The sequence below is a fragment of the Misgurnus anguillicaudatus genome, chromosome 19 (assembly GCF_027580225.2).
Source record: "Misgurnus anguillicaudatus chromosome 19, ASM2758022v2, whole genome shotgun sequence".
Classification (NCBI taxonomy): domain Eukaryota; kingdom Metazoa; phylum Chordata; class Actinopteri; order Cypriniformes; family Cobitidae; genus Misgurnus; species Misgurnus anguillicaudatus.
Genome location: NC_073355.2, coordinates 40,777,836 through 40,805,250, shown reverse-complemented (window position 1 = coordinate 40,805,250; position 27,415 = coordinate 40,777,836). Strand labels below are relative to the sequence as shown.

General features: G+C 37.0%; 1 protein-coding gene across 1 annotated transcript; it reads left to right on the top strand.

Annotated features, from left to right (window-relative positions):
• Positions 1 to 42: 42 nt before the first annotated feature.
• On the top strand, positions 43 to 25,955 carry LOC141350850 (uncharacterized). Its single transcript, XM_073856684.1, has 5 exons — positions 43 to 1,053; positions 13,721 to 14,806; positions 16,539 to 16,731; positions 17,805 to 18,056; positions 25,001 to 25,955. Exons 1-5 carry the CDS (start codon positions 51 to 53, stop codon positions 25,953 to 25,955), a joined length of 3,489 nt encoding a protein of 1,162 aa, XP_073712785.1. The 5' UTR covers positions 43 to 50.
• Positions 25,956 to 27,415: the final 1,460 nt, after the last annotated feature.

Below are 27,415 nucleotides of genomic sequence, written 5' to 3'. Positions count from 1 at the left end.
TATTACATTTTGACCGTTTTTTCTTGTAAGCAGAAGAGATTAGGATCGTCATGGTGGGGAAAACAGGGGTTGGGAAGAGTACATCTGGAAACACCATCCTTGGACAGGAGGTTTTTCAAAAAGAAACAAGCTCTAAGTCTGTGACCAGAGAGTGCAAGAAGGCTACTGAAATTGTTGATAATAAAGAAATCACAGTGGTGGACACTCCTGGATGGTGTGATGCAGACTTATCTGATGAAGAGCTTATTAAGGAAGCATTTAAATGCATTGACATGTCCTACCCTGGACCGCACGTCTTCCTACTTATTGTGGCAATTGGTCGTTTCACAGAGGAAGAGAAAGAAGCAGTCGAGAAAATACAGGAGGTCTTTGGTGAAAATGCCATTAAATACACAATGATTCTTTTCACAAGAGGAGACGATCTAGAGGACAAAAGTATCGATGAGTATATAAGAGAGGCTAAAGTAGATCTTAAAGCTGTAGTTGACATGTGTGGAGGCAGATATCATGTTTTCAACAATAGAGATAAAAGTCATCAACAAGTGTCAGCACTCATCCAGAAGATCCAAAATATGGTGAGGGACAACAATGGTCAGTACTTTTCCAACAAAACATATGAAATTCTGGGAGAACATAAAAAAACTCAAGGTGATTTACAACAGCAAATGCAAGCTGCTGAAAAAGAGAAAGATATAAACATTGCCGAGTTTCAGAGAATGATGGAAGTGTTTGATCAAGAGATGCAGCAGCTGAAATTGAGGGAATCGCAGCTGCAAGAACAACTGAGAAGCCTGGAGACTAAAAATACTGATAGAATAAGTTGTATGCAGACAGAGCTGGAAGAACAAAAAAAGAGAGAAGAGACATTAAAGCAACAGTTTAGCTTGAAGGAAGCGGAGCTAAAAAGTATCAATGAAAAGCATAACCACAGAATGGATGAAAAGATGCAGAGGTTGCACATGGAGAACCAAAACATCTTAACAAAATTAGAAGAACTGCAACTAAAGCAGCAGCAACCAATCTCAAAAGCTGCCTTGAACAATATTCACTGCAGTATTTCATAAAAACCTCTCTTAATCTAGACAATGTTACCTGGCTTTAAAAAATGCACCCTCCAATATTAATGAAACATCTGACATGTTATACATTTACAAGTATAATAGTGATTGAATAAAGGTGTTTTGTAATAAGCAAAATTTGACCCCCATCATCTGTCTGTAAAAAAGTGAGTTCTTTAGTATGATTGTGTGTACATTTATTGATTTGTCTGCAAAGTTTGTATTACAATGTTTATAATTGAAATGTTTAATCAAAAATGTAAAATATGCAATGTATGTATTAATTGTTTATGAGGGGGGTAAATAAATCCAAGATCTAAAGATCTAAATCCAATCTAAAGACTAAAGATTGTTTTGTCAATACACAGAGCCGTAAAAGACAAACGTTACTGCAATTTTTTATAAATAAAATTTTGTATATGTACTTTAATAATTAGAAAAAAAGCAATAATAGTTTAACAAATATGAAATATTACTGTTAACTACAAACCAATTTTTTCATAAAGACCTGTCTGAAAAATGCTTGGCATGTGGCACAACTATCCTTACACAAAAAACACAGTGGACTCTTAAAGAGCCCCTTTCATGGATTTCAACTTTTTAAAGCTAGTTACAGTATAATGTAGCAGTTTTGAGCATAAAATAGATGTGCAGAGTTACAAAGCTCACAGTCCAATTTAAAGGAAGATATTCCCTTTAACTGAAGGCATTTTTAATGTACTACAGTAAACGCCTGAGATGTAGTTCTACAGTTATTTCCGTGACATGATGACGTAGACGTGTGCATTTGAATAATGCCCGCCCACTAGCTGCTTATACCCGCCCACATGCTGTTGTCAGAGAGAACTGATTTGTTAAATAGCCCAAGTCTGTTTGCTAAAGGTATTGCGGAGTTATTGATTTAATGTAAGAAGCTGTTTTTTATGTCAGGGTAAAATAATATTGTACAGTATGAAGAGTAAGTGAAATAGTGGTTACAGTTTATACAATAAACAGTTGCAATACAATTCCTTCGCACTGAAACCAGAAACTATATTTCTCCTCTCGTCATTTTTGTGATCACTGCTTCCTTAAACATGTAGAGGTCAAGGCTGGATTTGTGCAATATTTGCTCCTAAAGGATTAATCTGTTCCTAATTTGTTACCTAGTGCTTTAGGATCACAACCAGTATACATTATTATGTGTAGATTTATTAGTTGTGTACGATCGTGATGCTGTGGAAACATAACAAATAGTTAAAAAAATTAAATAAACTGACATCATAAATGGGAGTTTTTCACGCGTATTTGCGCCATGTTGTGTGGAGAATTCAGTAAATCATACAAAACCATACACTGTTACAATGTAATCGTTTCAAATCATGCAGTATAGTGTTACATTGTAAACTTGTAAACTTCGGAGGACTGTAAAATAGATCATCTCTTGTGCGTGCACGTTAAATGAAGCCTTTTAACATACTGTAGTCTGTTGTATGTCTTTAACATACTGTAGTTTGCTGTATGTATAACTCAACTGCTGTTTAAACCTGTATAGCTCTAAATCGACAAGCAAATGCATAAACGACGACAATTGTTGGTGTATAAAACGAATGAAGCAGTTCTCGCTTACTAGCTCATTTGACAAGAGCCGCGTGCCGCGGTAAAAGTTTGAGTAGTAAGTGGAGAGAGACGGAGCTTCTATAAACCTCATAACCCCTCTTACATTTATACCCAGTGCCGTGTTTCTCAATAACGTTGTTTTTAATTAAACATAGCGTGCTATGAAGACTTTAAAACCTTTATTACTTACGATGTTAGCGGCTGCTGTCCATGGGAATGGTGCTGAATTGGTAGACAGCGATCTTTCTGCATCCATAGTTCAAACAGGCATGTTTATACATTCATTCATACTTATTTATAACTAGATTGTCTATTCAAAGAGAGTAAAAATTATTTTGTATCCACTGCGCCTTTTTGGCAAGAAAGTATTTGGCTACTTTCATAAAAAAAAACTAGACTTTGCAAAACAACAGTAGGCGCGAAACTATCTGCACTAGAGCTGTAATCGGGCCTTAAAAGTTAGGGCCGAAATGTCCGGAGCCCGACAGAATGCAGCCCGAACCCGAACGTATATTGACAGCTTTTTAAAAGCCCAAACCCGTTTACAGCCCGACATTATTTAAATGTGCGCACACACACAGCTTTTACACAGCTTTTGTCAAGAATGAGAAATTTACACAGGTTTTAACATTATTTATTCATGACTAATAATCTACACGCCACTTGGAAGTTGAAACAAAGAAATAAAATAAGTCATCTGTAACATTGTAACATCTCATTCTAAATAGGCTTATGCAATACACTATAAATATGCCAATAAAATTATTATTTCTTAACGAATTAAATTAAGATAATACATTCTGAATTAAGATGGGTATTTGGCAATAACGAAATTAAGAGAAAGGCTCCGCGGGATTTGCGCGTAGGCACTTCTCTCCATTCATGCCAACATTAGTCTATATCCTCTGTCTAAATTATGTATTTAAGACTCGATTCATATTTAGTTATACATTGAAAAACCTACTCACCAAGATTAGGCTATGTTTTTGATGAGGAAAATCATTAAATCCACTGGAAATGAATTCAGCATGGTCCTGCGCTACTGATACTGCATCCAGCAGCATTGAACTTGACCGCTTATTTACCTCACAAAGCCGGAGCGCAAGCCCGAGCCCGGTCCGAGCCCGTGTAAAATATTACAAATGAAGCCCGAACCCGCCCGAGCCAGTCGGGTCCCGACAGGTCCTGGCAAAGATGTTCAGTGTGTTTACACGAGAGAGTTTGTCTGCGCTGCAGAGAACGGGTGTATGGTATTTTATTTTAGCGCAGATGTTTGGTGTCTGGACATCGACTGTGTTTATTATCATAAAGCAATTCTGCACCAAGGTTTGCCGTCATGCTTTTACACAGTGAACGAGAGTAAGGTTATTATGTGACAGACAACTAGTCCAGTTCTCTTCAGTAGGCTACACAGCAGAGCTTCACCAAAAATGACAGCAAGTGGCCACGATCAGACTGCTGCACCTGTGCTGTGCTCTCACTCTGTCTAAAAAGCCCCGCTGTGACATAAAGCGGTTTTACATTACAGACACTAAATATCTATGCAGACACTTAAATGAAGAATTGTAATACACAATAGATTACCTTTATTTCTGAATATGGAAAATTTACAGATGTCTGAATTTTTGTGACCCTGTTGTTGCAGCCACAACACATCCGAAGTGTAAGGCGGTTACAAATGTAGCATTGTGAAGCATCCTGCTCAATTCGTCCTTGGGAAGGAGTTTCTGTTATATTTGTTTCTTTCTGCAAACTCTCTAAATCTGATTCAGGCTCAAACTGCAAGGCAATACCGATGCAATAGCCTACTAGAGGCAGTTTACAGAGACCATTTTGTTTGATTATCTGTACTCGCTTGAGAAGCAGAAACCCGATTATGGTAATGGGCATTTCGAACGCTACAAGGATTGACCAATCACAATCGTTTAGAATCCCTGACCAATCAGAGTATACTTGCCGTTTGTGGGGGTGGGGCTTTGAAGAGACGCGCTGCAATCAAGCGTTTTAGAGAGAGATGTTGCAAATATCTATATTATGAGAAAAATAATGCGTTTTTTTAACTTTAATTCAAACAACAGATTTGTGGTAGACCACAACAATAAATATATAAAATTTTTTGTGGTCATTTAAGTGGCTCTTTAAGTCTGTTATTAGCTATTTTTTATCTTACTTTAAAACATTCAATGTACACAGTTTTTTCTTCAGATTTAGTCTGACTTCTGCAATTGACAGTATTACTGAAAATAATAAAATAATGCATGTGCATGTCCATAAAGCGTGTAAACTGCATTGTTTAAAAAGTTTACTTTTCATGTGTGTTTTTAAGTTATAAAACTTGGCCTTAATGATTGTTTTCCCAGCTATTAAGAAAAAGTGATTGCTAAACTGATACGATAAGACATTTAGTTTTACTTTTAGTATTATTCCCATTAATAAATGCTCTTCCCTTTGTACAGTATAGAAGTTTCACACCAGGTCACCAAAGCACTTTTATCAATAAAGGAATGAATGAATGCAAGCAAACAAACAAACATTATCTCGATAACTGGCATTTACAAAGCACCTGTAACAATAAAAACACACCTTTAGCAGTTTACAGGAAAAAGCACGCTTTTATTAGTGTTACTAATACTTCTCAACACAGCAAACAATAAATGAGAAACACATCCTATTCATACTGATGGCCAACAGAAATAAAGGTGTGTACTGTATACATCATAATGACTTTAAATTGTTTTGTTATTGCATGAATATTAAGTTATTTTTTACTGAAAATATTTTGTGATATAATACATTCTTTAAATAGTCTTTGTCATTTTTGTAGACGATAAATTATAATATAGAACATACTTATATTCTGTAAGTATTCTGGTAATTTTGGTTCCAACTACTAAAGTTTGGAGCGGTAGTGAGCCAAATTTAAAAAGTCCAAGGTTTTAGAGAGTCAGGTAACAAATATTCAGAAACTTTTACGCATACAAAAAGCATGTCAATACCTGTTTCTGCATAATAAAGAGAGCCTTTAACGTTTTAGTTTAATTTAAACCACTTGTAACATAAAATGCTCTTTTGCCCCAAAGTTACGGCTCTGGTGGCACAAGTTTGGTGGCATATGTTCTTTGAGGTGAAGAGAGTGGCCAGCATAGAAACCTGAGCATGTACTCTTGAATCACAAGAAACGTCATCCTAGCCACCCTAGTTAATGCACAGCAATGCATTTAAAACCACATGTGTATATATAAGTAAACAGAGTTGTTTTTCAATTACAATCTTTGACCACACGGTGGGGCTGTAGGCTTACTAAATTTACTCAAACAGCCACTACAACATTACTTCCTGCTGATCAATTAATTTGTACAAATCTAAGCATTCCTGTTATCATACTCTTATGACAGAAGTTAAAACTTTTTTATAAGATGATCCCCGTCTGATGTCACAATGGGAGCCACATTTCAATGATCAATTTTTCACATGCTTGCAGAGAATGGTTTTATCAAATCTAAGTTACTGGGTTGATCTTTTTCATGATTAGAAGCACTAGGGGCCCAATTATCGCACCCAATTATATGGCAGTGCTTTGGTTATAGTTCTGTGTCTGTCAGAATTAGTGTTAACTGACAATAAATGGGGTGTACTGTTACGACCTCACTTGTGCATCTACAGTAAATGGGCAGTCACGACACTCGTGCCAAACAGTCGGTAGAAAGTTGAACCACATCATGCAGAGCATTTCTGTCTATACAGCCATACCGGTGCCTATTGATTTAGCATGTTGTTTTCTTCCAGATATGCAATTAAACCAACTAAGCCATCCAATAATATATATATACTTGGGCAAGTAAGCCTCCGCCTAGCAACCAAGTCAAACACTAGCAAATGAAACACCTTAGCAACTATAAGGTCTTGACAACACCATGTTAATCAATCACCCACATGACCCCTAATATTGTTGTGGTGGTTTCCTTTTCTTGCCTTAAACCAAAGCAAACCAACACCTTCATTTGATTTCCCGTATTCTAGATTTTAAAACTCAATACATCATTTCATAAATCCTGACACTTTAACTTGACAGCTTGTGCTTATAATTGTAGGCCATATCACCTTGAGGTAAAATGGCTTTTAATGTTTTAAAAGCTGCTGTTAAGAGTCTGAAAGTTATTAACACTGAGGGGCAGTTTTCCAGACAGGGCTTATCCTAGTCCCAGACTATAATGTATGTTTGAGCTGCCTTAACTTATGAACATCTTGCCCTGACATACCTTAACTCATTCCCCGGCAGCCTTTTTTTAAAAAGTTGTCCGCCAGTATTTTTTGTGATTGTCACAAAAGTTTCACAAAATGCCTTCCAGGAAAATGTTCCTCTATAAATATATATACAAACAAATATATCAAATGAAAGAACAGGGGTGTAGTCCAGAAAGCAGGGTTAACGTACCATCAGATTAAACCTATACTTTGGGTTGATCAACCCCAAACTTGCTTACTTAGGGTATGTCGGTTCCAAAACACAGTTTAAGAGTTAGTTCAATCAACCCGCTGAAAGTAACCCAGGGTTAACGCGCGCTCACGGTAACAACATAAAGGCATTGTCAATGGATCACAGATTTCATGAGTCATCATGGAAACGTCAGAGAACTTAAAAGTTTTTAAATGAGAAATAACATTATAAACCAATACTTTCTGTCAAAATCAACGTTTATAATCGGCTTAGAAGTACGTGATTACAAAACAGATGAAATTAAATAATTAATACAAACCAATTTTACTCCATTTAAGTCCAATATTATATGTGTCTCAACGAAAATACACAAAATATTATTTAAATATTATTTAAAAGCCTGTATAAATAATTATAGATTTGATATGATTTTAAATATATTAATAATGTATAATTATATATAATTAAGATTATCTTTTCTCTTACGAAAATTAACAATGGTTTACTACGGTAAAAAAAACATGGTAACCACAAAATAACCATGGTTTTGACAACCATGCTTTTCAAAAAACATACACTGTAAAAAAATCCGTAGAAATTGCAGCCGAGTTGCCAGTAACTTACCGTAGATTTAAATTTATGTTATTTATTGGCAACATTTTGTTCAAAGTTAAATGAACATTTAACATTTACAAGTCTTTGTCTTTACAGAGTAAAACTAAAAAACAGCATCAAGCAAAACATTTTGGAAAACAAAATCTGAAGCAAAAAAACAGAAAAAGGTTGATAATGATTTCTGGTTTCCAGAATGCACTCAAAAAAAATTTTGTTCATTCAACATAATTGAATTAAGGAAAACTTTTCCACGAAATTAGTTTTGGCTTGTACAACAAGAATACAATAAGTTAATTTAAACAAATAATATTTTGTTGCACCAACTTAATAAATATATTTTCATTAGTAATAAAAATATCTTGTTCAATAAACTTAATTCAGTTAAGAAAAACTTTTTCACGCAATTAATTCTGGTCTGTTCAACAAAGACAAAACAAGTTCATTCAAGCAAAAAAGTCTAGTTGAACCAATTGTCAGTTTCAATATAATACTAATTAGCATAAGCACACGTTAGCATGCTAATGACACATTGGATGAACGTGAGAAGACACTGATCTTCAAACAGGCATTAACACAGTTAAAGAAGTACATACGTCACATCCACAACCTAACCACAAGCACCACTCTTCTGGACGATGGTAACCAAACAATTTGTAAAAATATAACACAAACTCCTCTAAATCAATAAGATAAACCAACATTAAACACTATAATGTCTTTCTCTTTACCTAAAAATGCATAAAATAACACTTAATTTAAAAAATTACTCTCCAAAGGCAGTTGCATGCAAAACATGCTGGGAAATACAGATTCGGGCCCAGTAAGTAATAGCAACAAAAATCATTAATGTGGTCCCAATATAAAATGATTAAGTTCAAGTTTTTTTTTATTTAAGCATATTGAACATTATAAAAATAGGTTGAGACAAAAAATAAAAAATTCTTGTATTAACTTGTTTAATTTAAGTTAATTAGACAAGGTGCAAAAATATTTTTTTTGCATGAGGCTGTTATTGTATAGTTTTGCTGATAGTAATCAATGTACCAAAAAAACATGGTTACTACAACTTTACACCAATAAAACCATGGTTAATGTTCGTAAGGGTTGTGGCACATAAAGTGCATAAATCTGTCAAAATGAGGCTTATTTACAGTTTTTTTAAATGATTGTATTGTGAATGCTTAAAATGCAGCACGATAATATTCACTATATTGTACTTATTTTACTTCTGCTCCTTTGGGGGACCCTGTTTAGTTTTTGGACTTTCCATTGTATGACACTGTATCACCATCTTTTTTGACATTTACTGATAGCTGATAAAAGAGCCCTCTTTTAATTGTAAAGCTTCCTTACTGTCCTTACAGGTTTCAATAATTTTGTTATGCTTTTCAGTATACTACAATAATGATCACTTATTTGCATTGGACAATTAGGATGTGCTGTGACAGAAGCGGAGAATAGAAATGTTACATTAGTTCCAATAGTAGCATGTTCTAATATGTCCTGTATCCAGGGGCGCTGCTAAGGATTTTGGGCCCCATGAAAAGAATCTGGACAGGGCCCCCAACACAGCTGAGACTTTTTTCATATTAATTTACATAAAATAATGCGCTTTTATGGTATTTTGACTACCAATGGGGTGAGAAAATTTTACTTGAATTAAGTGTTTAAGAAAAAAGAAATCTTTTTGAAAAAAACAATTTTTTTCTCACCCCATTGGCAGATCATTTTGCTCGTTTTAAGGACAATTTCACTTAAATTGTATATTAATTTGTCTTAAAACTAGACTCATTTACTTAGGTCATTTTGCTCATCAAGTCATTTTGCTTATCAAGAAAAAGCATCTTAATTTAAGAATTTTTTGATATTTCTACTGAAAACAAAACAAAAATACTAAATAAGAAAGTCATTTTTTGCAGTGTTGAATGTTTAACTAAAACTGTGTATTGTTATTTTTCCAGCGTTTTCTTGACCTAACATGGGGAGAAAATTGAGTTCCCTTATCATGCACTTTTAACACTAGAGCGGCCACCAGTAGTCATTTTACAGTTTTTTCGATTGCTAGACGACAGTGGGCACGGCTGGAGCTACATGTGCAGAGCTCTAACTACAGTCTGCAATACCAAAAGTCACGTAAGCTAAACTGTATATCACCTGCAAAACTCACTTCAAGCAACACAACTCTAAACACATGACTCAAAACAGCTCAGTGCAGCCAAACACTAAACACAACCCTCAATGAGATAACACACACTGTCACTCACAACACACTGAGAGGAAAAACACTAACATCAAACACCATTACACAAAATACTAACTTTTTATCTTTACAGATTGAACAATTTCAGTGACTTCATACAAAGTAATGTTTTCTTCAAATAATTATTTATTGATTGATTGATTTATCACATGATTTTTTTAGAACATCATAATTCTTTAAGGTAAATGAAAATTAGCAGTTTGCTTCAATAGTTTGTAGTAATTTATGGAATTACAGTAATGAGAAAGAAAGGTAGAAACTAAAAGTACATACTGTAATTCAAACAAATAATTGAGGGGCTAATCGTGCCTCTCTCTAGCATCAGGCCACTACATGCCACCCTTCTCCCTCCACAAACCCGTCTTCTTTGTTTCATTTCCAAAATTAGTCTTCTTGAGCTCTACCTATCATATTTATACAAAAAGTAATATTTTATATATATATATATGACATTGGACATATATATGACATTGGAATTTATATTTATATAAAATTGCAATCAGCAGTGTTTGAAAGGCACAAGGCTGAAATGAATTCTGTTTTGAATGTGTGGTTCACAGTTTTGACAGCAGTGTGTTAGCATTTGAACAAAGTGCTGTAAATCCACAGTGTTGTGCAGGTTGTGTTTAAAGTCATGGGATAAGTGTGTAGAGTTTTGAAAACTGTGTTCAAGCATTGAAAAATGAACTAGAGTTTGGTCCACATGAACTGCTGCTGTGCAGACTGTAGTTAGAGTTTTGCACTTGTGACTCCAGTTGTGCCCACTGTCGTTTAGCAACCGAAAAAAACTGTAACCGCAACATTTAAACTTATGCATTGCAAAAATGATTTTCAAGAAAAAAATTCTTAGTATTTTTTTCTTGTTTTCAGTAAAATTATCTAAAAATTCTTAAATTAAGATGCTTTTTCTTGATGAGCAAAACAACCCAAGAAAATGAGTCTAGTTTTTAGACCAAAAATATTACCTTTAAGGGATTTTGTGCATAAAACAAGCAAAAAAGTCTGCCAATGGGGTAAGCAAATTTTTCTTGAATTTAGTGTTTAAGAAAAATGTTCAAGATTTTTTTGCTTACTCCATTGGCAGATTTTTTTGCTTGTTTTATGCACAAAATCCCTTTAATTTTAGATATTTTAACTGAAAACAAGACAAAAATACTAAGAATTTTTTCTTGAAAATCATTTTTTGCAGTGTGGTAATAATCTTTAACACTAGAACGAACAAGGCGTCATTTTGACCGTTTGAAATTTGCATAGTCAATAACTTTGTCTAAATAAATCACGTGCATAAATAAACGTGCTTACTTGTCGAAAAATGCTACCGTAGAGACCTGGGGCCTCGTGTACAAAGTGTGCGCGTTAGCACAGAAAATTGCCGTAAGCTATGATCATTGTCACGGACGGGCAGTCCACTAATAATTTAGGCCTACTTACAAACCCACCTTTTCTTGTGAAAAATTGGGTAACAAAATGTCGACCCTTTGCCTCTTTCACTTCTTATTTTTTTCTCTTTCCGTTTTTGAGTTCCAGATTTTTGAGGCATTTTCACTTCCTTGTCAGTCAAGTTGACTATAAGGGAAGTCGTGTTGCCTGGATTATACAATTTGGGCGGACTGAACCATTTTATGACAATTGAGAGGGGGGAAAGGGGCCCACAGACGTTTGTGTTTCCTAAACAAATACATTTTTTGATACCAGGAAACAGCAAATAGAATAATTTAAAGTTAATAATTTTACTATTAAATATTTTTAGCACCACAATTTTGGGGGCTTCTCTGGGCCCCCTCTTACTCGTGGGCCCCGAGAATCGTCATTGTTTACCCCCCCTTTACAGCACCCCTGCCTGTATCATCTGGTATAACCAAATATCTCAATTTCCCTCTTGGCTTAAAAAGTATAGATAGCTCAGGAAAGCAGCTGCTAAAGGCCCATTTTAAAGAAAAATGTGAATTAGATGTATCAGAAAAAGGTGAATTAGAAAAATACCAACTATAGATCAAATGTAGAGAGGGGGCTAAGGATCTGAATTGCATGTTTAAGAAATAAATATGATATATGATACTATGAAATATATAATTTTATTTCATTGCGTACATGATTCTAACTGATAATAGGATATCTCTGAACACTATGCCATGTCTGTGATTCAGTGGGTGTCAGCTCATGCCTATCAGAGACTGCAGGCAGGGGTAACTTCTGTCCCTCAGTAATAATTATTATGATAGGCATCATGTAGTCTATCATGTGCTCCGGAGCAGGTTATCTTCAGAGAGTCAGTTGCTATGGTTATTTACATAACCCGAAAGTTATCTCAGTTTTTGGAACCGAAAGCAGAGGCTTACTTACTCCTAAACTTACCCGGGTAAGTCACATAACCAGCTTTCTGGAATACACCCCTGACCCTCAAACAAACAAAACGTGGGGAAAAAAACTTTTCATCCTATCTTCATTTGTTCTCTTTTTAAAACCTCTTAAATATGGTAGGTTTCTTCAAAAATACAAAATTTTGAGCAAAAAGCTGAAATATTTGCATTTTTGTAAAATAATTTTGTTAAAGATCAGATTCAGAACAATTATCAAAACATACACAGAATTTAAAATTAATTAAATTCATTTTTGCTCCAGTTTTTTTTATAAACTGGGTAAGAGTTAGTTAGTAGTGGATAATAGTGGAATCACAGATTACCGTAAAGTAAAACTCGTCATTGGCAGTGAAATGTTTTTTTTTTTAATTGAGGAGATAACCTGTCAATGGCGGGGAAAGAGTTAACATATCAGTGCCATTGTTTTTTCTCAAGATGAACACAAGTAATGTTTTTTGTAAGGTTTGTTTGTAAAAACTACTAAAATGTCCTAATTTAACTAAGGCCTAGTCCTGAATTAATCTAAATCCTGTCCAGGAAACCACCTTGTTCTCTGCTTTTTGTTAAGAAATGAATACTGTCTTTTCTATATTTAAATTAAAGGTCATTTAAAGCTTGTACTGAAGGATTTCAGATAAGTGTGTTGGATGTTACACCACATTTTACATGTTTTTTATTTACAAATATTAATTTATTTAGAATTTTCTGAGAAATGTATAATGTTGTGATATAAACTTTATATGCATCTATGAAGTATACATAAATCCCTCAGTATATTACATATTCATTTTTAGAGATATGATCACTGTAAAACTTCAGTTTTAAAGGTGCCATTAATTTTTTCCATTTGTTTGCCAGACGAGATTAATTTAATTGGAAGAACATGCTCATTCATTTTCGAAATTTCTTTATAAGTTTGTATGGACTGGCAAAAGACTTCAATTCTAGGATATTTTAATAGTCATGCTGCAGTAAAGTGAAATACAGAATCATAAACGTGTTTAGGATGAGCTCCAGCAGATGGTGCTCTTGACTTACAGCGTATGTGACATCACATAAAAAGAGGAGGAGCATCTTTTCTGAGCTCTGAACCTGAGAATAAAGCTGTTCGTCACTTTAGCACAACCAGACTGACAGACTGCACTGAAACTAAACAGGTACTCTGATAATTAATCATTTATAGACAAAAAAATTAAATGTTAACTGTATTTTTTATTTTATTTTCTGGAATATTTACTCTCTTAAATAGAGAAATTAGAAAATGTTATGTAACTGTAGAATTACAGTTTTTAAAGCTATCAAAATATATGTTTCAATAAAACTGAGTCAAAACTATGTCAAAACTGTTTGATTACTTTTGCAGACTTTCTCTCTTTGTCTACATTTTCAGGGTTTTTATTTGAACTTCTTCAGCTGAGAGCTACAATGGAAGAAGTGAGAATTGTTCTGTTGGGTAAGCAAGGAGCAGGAAAGAGTGCATCAGGAAACACTCTTCTGGGTCGTCGCCCATTTCGAGTTGCAGCTCACACAGATCGAGTAACTCAGACCTGTTCAGTGCAAACATCCACTGTGGACAAGCAAAGGATCACAGTGGTTGATACACCTGGATGGCCTGATTCTTCATCTGAGACTGAAATCAAGCAGGAGATCATGAAATGCATTGACATGTGCAGTCCTGGACCTCATGTGTTTCTCCTGGTGTTACCCCTCGGAAGATTTACTTATGAAGAGATAAAAACAATCATAGATATTATGACTGAATTCGGCACTGAAGGTTACAAATACATGCTACTGCTGTTCACCAGAGGAGATGATCTGGAGGGAAAAACCATTGAAGACTACCTTAAAAATACACAAGAGGACCTAAAGAATATACTTGAGATGTGTTCTGGATATCATGTGTTTAACAACAGAAACAAAAACAATCACAGTCAAGTTTCTTCGATTTTACAGAAGATCAACCGTATGGTTGAAAAAAATGCTAAAAACTGTTACACAAACACTATGTATCAAAATAAAGATCAACGAAGAGAACAAGAGGCATGGCGGAGAAAAGAAGAGAATTTGGCACTGAGACATAAAAGAGAATCAATGAGGGAGAAACACAGTGAGATTAATGAAAAAAGACAAAGCCAAATAAGAGAAGTGAGGAAACAGATTGATAAAGAAGAGAGAGACGCTGAAATAGTGATGCCCATAAATAGCAATGATAGTAAGGGAGCATACAGACAAGATTATAATAGAATGGGGCACATATCTGTTGATAGAAGGGACATTGAGATGATGTTAGAATTACATAGAACCAATACAGAAAAACTTGAAAATATGACAGTGCGTCTAGAACATATGGAAAGAAGTCTACAAGAAATAAAAACTAGGCTTGGTGAAAGATTGAATCAAGAGAGAAAAATCAAACAAACACCAGAACCTACAACTCCTGGCAGTTCAGGTCTAATATCTACCCTGTTTAGAAGGCGTTAGTTATAAAGGGATTTGTATGATGCTAAGCGCTTTTATCAGGAGATCGCTCCACAGTGCATGCATGATGTTCAGGGCCCACTACACCTAAACCATCTGATCTTCACTTCTCTCAGCTTATCACATGATTTATTTTTCCACGTTTAACCATTACTTATTAAAATCAACCCCTTCTTAAAATTCTTATTAAATTGTAATTTACTGTATACCGTTATAATTTTCAAAGTTATATTCATATAGCAATACTGGACTCTTATTGATCAGTTGTTATATTCTGTGACCACAAATGTTGTATAATGATTGCTAAAAATAAATACATACATGTTTGTAAACTTATACTTTTTTTCTTTGACAAGTGTCTGCAATAAAAACAACTAAAGTGTGTACAGAATTAGTTATGTCAATGTTTTGATCACAAATTTTTCATACACCTTTTTACCAATTCCAAGCCACATTAGTCTTAATATATACAATATTTTTATATAGTCATATAAGTAATATATTATTGTTAATGATGGCTGGAAGCAAAACACCTTATATTTAGATGTGCAGAATAATTAGGCACGTTTTCTTTTAAAGGTAAAAGGGGCCACGGTTTAACTCACACTGAAAATTCATTATTAAATGTCCATGAGAAAAACGAAATGCTATAGAAAGGTGTGACCAATAGACTAGAAATGTACATCGGGGCAGCAGGGTGACAAAAATAGGATGAAAATGAAAGATATTAACTTTAAAAATTATTTTAAGCGAAATAACAAAGTATTAGTTTTGTAACCAACAGGAATCCTTTAGTCTCCAGTGCCACCATTTTCCAGAACTGCAAAAAGTACAAGATTTCAGCTTCCCAAAGACTTTGTTATATTCTGTCTAATTAAACTTTAGAAAAAAAAAGACTACTAACCAACAGCAATAAATGTATCATTTAGGCCTAATATGCTTTGTTTAAAGTGATACTCCATCATTTTGTCATATTAAACTATGTTATTACCTTAACTAAGAAGAGTTGATACATACCTCTATCATCTTAGTGTGTGCACTTAAGCGCTGGGGGACATGGCAACACTTTGGTAGCACTTAGCTTAGCCCAGTTCATTCAATGGTACCAAACAGAGATGAAGTTAGAAATGACTGAACACATCAATGTTTTCCCTATTTAAAATGAGTATATAAACAAGTTATATGATCAAATATGATGGCACAAAATAAAACGTGGCCCTTTTAAAAGTTAAAAAGGGTAACTATAATGTATGATGGAATAGCCCTTTTGGGAGTACTTCTACTCGGCGCAGTAACACTCTCTCTCTCATTATGATGTGTTTGGGTCACTGAACATGTGGGAGAGGTGCGAGAGGGTGAAGTTAAATCTGTCAAAGAAAAGTGCCCAGCGAGCCTGATGAGATGTTAACCTCCTGGCTGAACGGATATACTCGAGGTTCTTATGATCCGTCTAGACCAGGAAGGGTTCCGAGGTCCCCTCCAACCAGTGGTGCCACTCACCCAAAGCTAGCCTGACGCCCAGCAACTCCCGGTTGCTTATGTCGTAGTTGTGCTCTGCTGGACTTAGCCGATGGGAGAAGAAGGCACAGGGATGCACCTTACCATCCTTAGAGGACCGCTGAGACAGTATGGCGCCTACCCCGACATCCGATGCATCCACCTCAACAATAAACTGTTCTGGAATGGAAAGAACAGGAGCAGTGATAAACCGGGACTTTAACTTATCAAAGGCCTCCTGAGCTTCATTATTCCAGAGGAATCTCTCCTTAGTGGAGGTCAGAGCAGTAAGGGGCTTAGCAACCTGACCGAAGTTTCTGATGAATCGCCAATAGAAGTTGGCAAAACCCAGAAACCGTTGCAGTTCCTTACAGGAGATGGGGACTGGCCACTCGGTGACCACTCTGATCTTGGCCGGGTCAGGACGTATCTCTCCGGCAGCGATGACAAAACCCAGGAACAAAACTGACTTCTGCGCCTTAACGAATAGCTGGTTCTCTAAAAGACATCATAAAGATGTACACAGATACACAAAGACAAACCTATTAATCATGTCTCTCAGCACGTCATTAACCAGAGCCAGACGGCGCGTTTGTTAATCCGAACGGTAAAACGGAGTATTCAAAGTGCCCGGAGGGAGTATTAAAAGATGTCTTCCATTCATCCCCCCTCTCTTAAGCGCACCAAGTGATAGACATTCCGCAAATCTAACTTAACTCTTTCACCCCAGCGTTTTTAAAAAAAGTTGTCAGCCAGCGGCAACGTTTTCCATGATTTTCACAAAAGTTTAATGCCTTTCAGAAAATGTTCTTCTTCAAATATGTAAACATACAATATACCAAATGAAAGAACAGACCCTCTGCTTTCAAACAAACAAACCAAAAAAGTTTCATCCTGCCTTGAGTAGTTTTTTTGTAATCAGCTTTTGAATATGGGTAGGTTTCTGCAAAAACACCACATTTTGAGCAAAAAGCAGAGATAATTCAATTTTTGTGACGGACTTTTCATAGAGATCCCATTCAGAGCGATCTTTAAAACAGACACGGACATGCAGCAGCTTGCCATAGGGTAATCCTTCCGGGTTTAAAAAGTTGCGGAAGGGCACCACCTAGTGGATATTAGCGGTATTGCGGAAAGACGGAAATACTCGTCATTGGCGGGGAAGCGTTTTTTTCTTGATTGACGAGATATCTCGTCAATGGCGGGGAAAGAGTTAATGAAGAACTGTGCCCCCTGCAGAAGCTCAAAAGCAGAAGACATTAAAAGTAATGTCATTTAAGCCTCTATAATCAATGCAGGGACGAAGGGAACCGTCCTTCTTAACAAAAAAGAACCCCGCCCCTGCGAAAGAGGTGGAGGGATGGATGAGACCGGCACGAAGGGCATTACTAATATAACGGTCCATGGCCTCTCTCTCAGGACCGGATAAAGAGTAAAGTCTATCTTTAGGCGGAGAAGTGCCTGGGATGAGATTGATGGCACAATCATATGACCGGCAGGGAGGAAGGGAAGTGGCCTGGGTTTACTGAAAACCTGACTGAAAACCAGACAGCCAGCGGAACATCAAGGGGAATGGTGATAATACGGCAGGCTCGAGCCAGTGAAGCATCCAGAAAATTCCCCTCTGCCCCAGAATCCAAGAGGGCACCAGAGGACTGTACAGTTTCATTGAAGGTCACAGAGACAGGCAGATGGGTGCTAGAGACGCAGAAGACTTCATTCGCTGCGGTACCAACCAGTACTCTCCTTGGGTGTGAGTCACATGCATCCGAGTTGCATTGGCTTATTGACTGCCATGGAAGATGAGGGTCCCGGGTGAAGGGGAGAACTGGCCGCCTCACCCAGGAGGGTGCGGTGGTGCAGCATGCGGCGGCGATGTCGGAGATCCATACAAGCCTCGACACGTGCACCAACTCGATGAGGAAATCTAAAGATCGAGATAAATAATGCATGGCGATTTCATCCTGGATGTCTTCTTTAATCCCTCGAAGAATTGAGCTCGAAGCGCTGCCTCGTTCCAACCGCACGCTGCAGCCAAGGTCTGGAACTCAATAGAAAAATCCGTTACCAAACGGTTCCCCTGGACAAGAAGGACCAGTCGAGCGGTGGCCGCCTTCCCCTGTACTGACCGATCAAATAGTTTAAGCATCTCCTTCCTGAAATCCTTGAAGGATCGGCAGAAGGGGGCCCGAGCGTCCCAAACGGCGGTAGCCCACTCCTTCACCCTGCCAGTCAATAAGGTGATCATGTAAGCCACCCGGGTGTCCTCGTCAGCATATCTGCATGGTAGAAGGGCAAAAACCAACAAGCACTGTGACAGGAAGGACCGGCAGAATTTAGCATCACCGTCATAAGTGGGCGGGTTGGTGAAGTGGGGCTCCGAATCAGATGGGTGAAGGGAAATGGGAACCCCCAGACGAACCTGTTCCAGCCGTGAGGAAAGCTCGGCCAACCAGGTGGAGAGATGTCCGACCTCCTGCGTGGTGGATATAAGATGCGTATCCTGCTGGCCCAGCCAGACTCCCTGCTGTGCGAGAGCGGCCCAAACAGGATTGGCCTCTGCTGAATCCATATTCCTGGCGAGTTCGTCTGTTGGGATTCAAATACACAGACAAATGGATTCAATAGCAGATGAGTCTTTATTTCACAAAAGCCACTGGGCAATGCCCAGGTGGAATAGAACAAAGTTAATAAGAATCAGGAACCAAGATGCACGAGGAGATAAACCGCTACATGTAGACCGGGTAATTTAAAGCACTGCGCGCCGGCAGAGAGATGTATTGCACTGCGTGCCGGCAGAGAGATATGAAGCACTGCACGCCGGCAGAGAGATAAGAAGCACAGCATGCCGACGGAGAGATATGAAGCACTGCACGCCGAAAGAGGGAAAGTCCTGTGAGAGCCGGGGAGAGAGAGAGAAGTCAGATAGTGAATACAAGCAGGGGAGCTGCTGGACAGCGGCTGAGGTGACCGCTGGCCTCCGCTGGACAGCGACATTGAAAAACATCTGTACTCCTTGGTACTGAAGAGAAGACAGAGGAGATACAGTGGGGCAAAAAAGTATTTAGTCAACCACCAATTGTGCAAGTTCTCCCACTTAAAAAGATGAGAGAGGCCTGTAATTTTCATCATAGGTACACTTCAACTATGAGAGACAAAATGAGGAAAAAAATCCAGAAAATCACATTGTCTGATTTTTTGAGAATTTGTTTGCGATTTATGGTGGAAAATAAGTATTTGGTCAATAACAAAAAAGCAAGATTTCTTTCTCTCACAGACCTGTAACTTCTTCTTTAAGAGGATCCTCTGTCCTCCACTTGTTACCTGTATTAATGGCACCTGTTTGAACTTGTTAGCAGTATAAAAGACACCTGTCCACAACCTAAAACAGTCAGAATGCAAACTCAACTATGGCCAAGACCAAAGAGCTGTCAAAGGACACCAGAAACAAAATTGTAGACCTGCACCAGGCTGGGAAGACTGAATCTGCAATAGGTAAGCAGCTTGGTGTGAAGAAATCAACTGTGAGAGCAATTATTAGAAAATGAAAGACATACAAGAACACTGATAATGTCCCTCGATCTGGGGCTCCACGCAAGATCTCATCCCGTAGGGTAAAAATTATCACCAGAATGGTGAGCAAAAATCCCAGAACCACATGGGGGAACCTAGTGAATGACCTGCAGAGAGCTGGGACCAAAGTAACAAAGGCTACCATCAGTAACACACTATGCAGCCAGGGACTCAATTCCTGCAGTGCCAGATGTGTCCACCTGCTTAAGCCAGTACATGTCCGGACCTGTCTGAAGTTTGCTACAGAGCATTTGGATGATCCAGAAGAAGAGTGGGAGAATGTCATATGGTCAGATGAAACCAAAACATAACTTTTAGGTAGAAACTCAACTTCTTGTGTTTGGAGGAGAAAGATGCTGAGTTGCATCCAAAGAACTCCATACCTACTGTGAAGCATGGGGGTGGAAACCTCATGCTTTGGGTCTGTTTTTCTGCAAAGGGACCAGGACGACTGATCCGAGTTAAGGAAAGAATGAATGGGGCCATGTATCGTGAGATTTGGACTCAAAACCTCCTTTCGTCAGCAAGGGCATTGAAGATGAAACGTGGCTGGATCTTTCAGTATGGCAGTGATCCCAAACATACCGCCCGGGCAAAGAAGGAGTGGTTTTGTAAGAATAATTTCAAGGTCCTGGAGTGGCCTAGCCAGTCTCCAGATCTCAACCCCATAGAAAATCTTTGGAGGGAGTTGAAAATCTGAGTTGCCCAGCGACAGCCCTAAAACATCACTGCTCTAGAGGAGATGTGCATGGAGGAATGGGCCAAACTACCAGCAACAATATGTAAAAACCTTGTGGAGACTTACGGAAAACGTTTGATCTCTGTCATTGGCAACAAAGGGTATATAACAAAGTATTGACATAAACTTTTGTTATTGACCAAATACTTATTTTTCACCATAATTTACAAATAAATTCTTAAAAAATCAGACAATGTGATTTTCTGGATTTTTTTTCTCATTTTGTCTCTCATAGTTGACGTGTACCTTTGACAAAAATTACAGGCCTCTCTCATCTTTTTAAGTGTGAGAACTTGAACAATTGGTAGCTGACTAAATACTTTTTTGCCCCACTGTAATTCTGAAATCCAAAGGAGAGAGAGAGACGGAGGAGGAAAACTGTCTTCACGAGGAGCCTCTCTGGAGAGCAAGGTCTGGCAGAGGGCAAACAGCAGAGAACACAGGTGAAATACTTCAAACAAAACGAAAACAACATGCTAAAGCAAACAAAAACAAGACAGGACTAAAATAAAGACGGGGCTTGAAAAAATGCCAATGATCATACAATGACAAACATTGCAGGGAACTAAAGACAAGAGGAGGATATAAAGCAAACCGAATGGCTGACAAATGGAATCAGGTGAGGGACGCAGGTGCAGAACATCAACGAAAATGAGATCGCCTGGGTGACAGGCATGCACATGTAGAGCTGTCAAAACAGAAAACACAACACAGAGCGAAAACAATAGACAAAGCGGCCGATCAGACAGAAATCATGACACAGTAGATGTACATGTATCCATCCATCCCTTCTGTTATGGATTGATACACATGGACTGATATTTTAGAAAGTGCTGCAGTGCATAATTATGATAAAAATCATAATTGTCAAATGTTTCCTCTGATATTATATTTAGAGTTATAATATTAATAAATAATATTATAATAAATTTTTTATCTTATTAATTAACTTGTAATGTGTTAAAACAAATCCAACTGTGTAAAATACTTCAGTCCTGTCAGTTACTAGGAGTTGCTGAGATGTTTTAAAATGGTGCTATGTTTTTAAGCAAAAAGATAGTGATTAAGATAATAAATGATTGGATTTGGTGACTTACACAACCAAATCAGAAATCGAGGGGTCATATAAGGAGATTTTTTTAAGATGTAAAATAAGTCTTTGGTGTCCCCAGAGTATCTATGTGAAGTTTTAGCTTAAAATACCACACAGATGCATGTTAAAATTGCCACTTTTGTAGGCGTGAGCAAAAATGTGCCGTTTTGGGTGAGGCCTTTTAAATGCAAATGAGCTGATGAAATACAAACACTGATCACAATGATGGTGGTTTGTTGAAATTGAAACTCAATTGTGCTGTCAATTATTTTTCTTTCTCTCTCTGCACTAAATGGCAGTGCCGTGGTATTATTAGTCCCTTTCACACATACAGTCTTTACTGGTAATTTACTGGTAAATTGCCATTAACATGTCATGTGTGAACAGAACCTTACCGGTAAATCAGTGCTCCCAATTTACCAGTAAGACAGGTTGTAAGATTACCAGTAATTTACCGGTAAGCGCTGTGTGTGAACGAAAATTATAGGATTACCGGCATTTAGAACGGACGACGTCAGACCGTGCTGACAGCTTCGGACCAATCATAGAGTTTTAATACAGATGACGCGTTTACCCCCGCAGTGTTTACTGACGTTTCCACACACATATGCTGCTTGAAAGTTGAGCACACCTGAAGTTTACGTCCACATTTCTTCACCAAAGTTGTTTAAAACATCTGACTGCCGAATTGCCGACGTCCTTAGCACGCCCTCTGTGAAGCCTAAAGTGCAAAGAGTACTGTTGTTAAAAACGCATTTTTGGTTTGACGTCGTCTCATTCAATGTTGTTTGGTCATGAGCAACTTCGCGACTGTTTACCACAGACGTGAAAACAACAAAATACGGACCGTGGTTATGAACGACGTGGATTGTTTACAAATACAACACGCCGCGTGCTACAGGTACTTCCGCTTTCTCAACAAATTTACCGGTATTTTGATACTGATGTGTGAATGATGTCTTACTGGTAAAATAACGGAACGCCACTGCGTGTGTGAACAGCACATTTTTGTATTTACTGGTAAATTCATTCTGGTAAATTCATGGTAATTTACCAGAATTACTGTGTGAAAGAGGCTATTGTAACCTTTTGTATCCATGTCAAAAACAGGCGATATCTGAACGGCCTAATTTTTCAGATGCTTGCAGAGAATGGTTTACCAAAACTAAGTTACTGGGTTGATCTTTTAATATTTTCTAGTTTAATAGAAGCACTGGGGACCCATTTATGGCACTTAAACATGGAAAAAGTCTGATTTCATGCTATGACCACTTAAATAAAAACTGTAATTATAATATAATAATAATAATTTTAGCACAAATTCATGTGAGACCATCATCTGACTGTGCGGAAAAAAGACAGACAGCACAAATCACTTGTAACTATGTAACCATGTAAAAGTTGAGTCCACCGTACACCTCAGTAGTGGCTTCGTAATGATGGCCGTGTTATATAACAATGTTTTTATACATCGTTATTACGTTTAGGTATTTTACATTTAGGCATTTTGCATACTAAAAAAATATCTTTAGTCTAACAGAGGAAAGCTGTGCAGTGTGTAAACCTTAGTCTTTCATCTAAAGAGCTGCTCTAGCAAGAGACGCATGCCAGACCGATTCACAATTTTAGTTCTGTTTGGAACAGAGAGGGTAGGACTGGTTTCCAGTGTTGAGAATTTTGCTTCAAAAAAGTAATTTGTTATAGTTACTAGTTACTTTTCACAAATAGTAACTATATTACATCATTCTAAAAGTAACTAATTACCAGTAAAAGTAAATTTTATGTTACTTAAAAAAGAAGTTTAAATATTTCAAATAACTTGGATGTGTCAAATATTGAATATGTTAAATGACTTAGTAATATACAATACTATATTTATATTAGGGCTGTCAATCTTCCTCTATTATCCCATTCAAATTTCATTCATTATTTTTTTTTAATATTCGATTTATAATCGATTATTTAATGCTCAAATTTGACTTATTAATATTTACTATACCTATCTACACACGTTGTAAAAACGGGCTTATGCATTGCCAATGCCACTATGAGCTCGTATAGTTGACTTGTTTTAAATTATGTCCACTAGAAGACATTGCAGTATTACTAATAAACATGTAATTATTTAATAACAGGTGATAGTTTTCTTGCTAATTAATGATTAAGCTTAGACACAAAATTAACAAAGTTGTCAACTTTAATGAAAAATTTCATTATCAACGCAGTTCTCTTTGTTCACGTATGAGGGCTGCGTAGATCGCATCATTAGTTATACAATACTTGCACACAGCACACACATCCCCTGGCCTACAATTTCACTATTCTTTTTTCGTTTAAACAGGAAGTGTGATCTTGAACAAGTATTTTGTCACTGGTCGAAAAGACAAACTTATCCAAACAAATTAGCATTAAAGACATTCCCAAAACGGTCGTCCATAGGACTGCGATCGGTTTTCTCCTGACACTGTCCTCTTCACCTTGGCTGCTCCGTTCTCGTCTTCCTCATAACCTTCCTCCGCAATCGCTATCAGCTCCGCTTTCTCTTTCTCACGTACCTCCTGCTGCTGGTCCTGTTTCAAATGAATTAGCCGATGGAAATGCGGGTCGATAAATTTTTTAAAATAATACTAATATTAGTATTTTATTTTTTTATATTCGATTACTGAAATTCGTTTCAACAGCCCTAATTTATATACAAATGTGTAATTTCCTGAATCCATGAGAACCATGCAAGGATGCTCACCAGTGTTGCCATACCTCATAGTTCTCATGCCTTGCCACCCCATAAATAATTTTCTAGATCCGCCCATGTTTGAATGTTTCTTCTATGTGCTTTCCTTGTAATTTGTTAACTTTTTTAATTACTGACTGGTTGTTTTCAACAATATTTGAAATATATATAGTTAGGCAAATAGTTTTATCGTCATATATTTTAGTTTTAAGAATACATTGTTCAAAAACAATGAGAAAGTTTTTTATCTGGAACCCACAAAGAAAAGTTGTAAAACCTGTTTAGGGAAAGATGAAGTTCAGTGTTATGCCCTAATGAGGGCCCATATGTCAGTGTGATGTCCTTGCAGTGTCTTAGTTTCTGTTTCAGACTGCAAGGCTTTTAAGTGCCATGCTTTCTACATTCAAATTCAATGGAACAAGCTCAGCCCTTATAAACTCACTCCTCTCTGATTCTTTGTCATACTGAGTGAACATGGATCCACAATCTGAAGGTTTGTACTAGAAATAGATGAACAGTAAGAGAATACATTATTAAGAACTAAATGTTAATCTTCCTTTTATTCCCTAGGAAATAAGGTGCGTATTATCCTGGTTGGTAAAACAGGGAGTGGGAAGAGTGCCACAGGAAATACAATCCTCGGAAAGGATGTTTTTCACAAAGAGTCAAGTTCCAGGTCAGTGACCAGGGAGTGCAAGATGGCTACTGAAGTTGTTGGTGATAAAGAAATCACAGTGGTGGACACTCCTGGATGGTGTGATACGGAGCTATCTGATAAAAAGTTGACAGAGGAAACAGTCAAGTGCATTGACCTGTCCTACCCTGGACCACATGTCTTTCTACTTGTGTTAAGAATTGGTCGTTTCACAGAGGAAGAGAAAAAAACAGTCCAGAAAATACGGGACGTCTTTGGTGAAGATTCCATTAAATACACAATGATTCTTTTCACAAGAGGAGACGATCTAGAGGAAAACAAATGTATCATTGACTATGTAAGAGAGGCTGCAACAGATCTTAAAGCTTTAGTTAATGAGTGTGGGGGCAGATATCATGTTTTCAACAATAGAGATGAAAACCGTAAACAAGTAACGACACTCCTAAAGAAGGTCCAAGATATGGTGAAAAGCAACAATGGCCAGTGCTTTTCTAACACGACATACCAACTATTACAAAAATACAAATTGAGAGAAGCTGAGTTAAAGGAGGAAATCCAAGCTGCTGAGAGGGAGATACAAGCCGAAAAAGCTGCGTTAAAAAAACTGGTGGAGGAGAATAAACACTACAAGAAGAGAGAGGCAGAGCTACAGCAACAAGTACAACAACTAGAAGAACAACAACAGCAGCAAAACGTCAGAAAATTGATTGACCAGTTTTCAAAGATTTCTGCAAATAAGCAAAGGGAAGAAGAAAGCAAAAAAATGGCTGAACTACTAAAGCAGCTGGAAAAAGAAAAGGCTGACAAGGACGCAATGATTAAACGTCTACAAGAAAAGTCGAGTTGCTGTATTTCATGAAAAGCCCTGATAATCTAGAGGTTTCATAAAGGTTTTCAGAATTAAACATATATCTCAATGGTAAAATGATTTTGGATTTTAAAAACAGCCAATCATTTTCAAATGCATTTATGCTTTTAAAAACACATCATTTATATTGTCTCTTCTAATTCTGCTTGCTGCATGATTAAAACAATCTGCTTAACTGTTTAGTAACTCATCAGACAAAATTGTGTTTTGATATTGCATCAGATAAAATCAATGTAATTTGTTGTGTGTCCGTTTCAAAGAAAACACTGTTGTAGCAAACATTGCTCTTGTGACTTTCTTACTTCAGTGTGGAGGACTACATCAAAGATGTTTAAATACAGTACAAGATTTAGGTTTACAAAGGTGGTGTTAGTTCTTTGTTCACGTAATCTTTTTTCCACAGAAACATTAAGAATTGGTTATTTAAAAATATTTATTTATATAAAAAATATCTTTGTACAGTAATTGATAATTAATGTAACTGATAATAAATCTGTAATTGATAATAAATCTTTAAAATACATTTAACTACTGTATGAAACTATAAATGAACAAACTGAATAAATAAAAACTGTGGTTTTAATTTTAATGAAAAATTACAAATAAAATTTCTGAAAACCCAAGTGAGTGGTGACTCTAGTACACTGATCATTTTATAAAACAAACCACTAAAAGTTAGATTTAATAATTCATTAGGTAAACAGTGAGATATACTGTAGTGAGGATGTTTATGCTTGCTAAACTTTCTTGACATAACAGCTGTATTAGTACCTATTCTCTATAAAGTGGATGGCACAGACATGTAGTCCACTACATACAAAATAAATGGATGGACCACACCCGATGCCACTTCTGACAGCTAAGAACAGGAAACTGTGACTACAATTTGCACAGCCTCACCAAAATTGGACAATAGAAGATTGGAAAAACGCTGCCTGGTCTGAAGTCTTGATTTCTGCTGCAACATTCAGATAGTGGAGTCAGAATTTGGCATCAACAGCATGAAAGCATGGATCCATCCTGCCTTGTATCAACAGTTCAGGCTGGTGGTAGTGGTGTAATGGTGTGGGGGATAATTTCTTGGCACATTTTTGGCCCATTAGTACCAATTGAGCATCGTGTATCGTTTCTGACCATGTCCAACCCTTTATGATCATAGTGTACCCATCTTCTGATGGCTCTTTCCAGCAGGATAGCGCACCATGTCATAAAGCGCGAATCATCTCAGACTGGTTTCTTGAACATGACAATGCGTTCACTGTACTCAAATGGCCTCCACAGTCACCAGATCTCAACCCAATAGAGCATCTATGGGATGTGGTGGAACGGGAGCTTTTAAGTAAGTTTTACATGGAATTTAATTCAATTAAATTTTTTATATAGCGCTTTTCACAATTGTTAAATGTTTCAAAGCAGCTTTACATGAATAGATGTAGAGGAAAACAGAATAA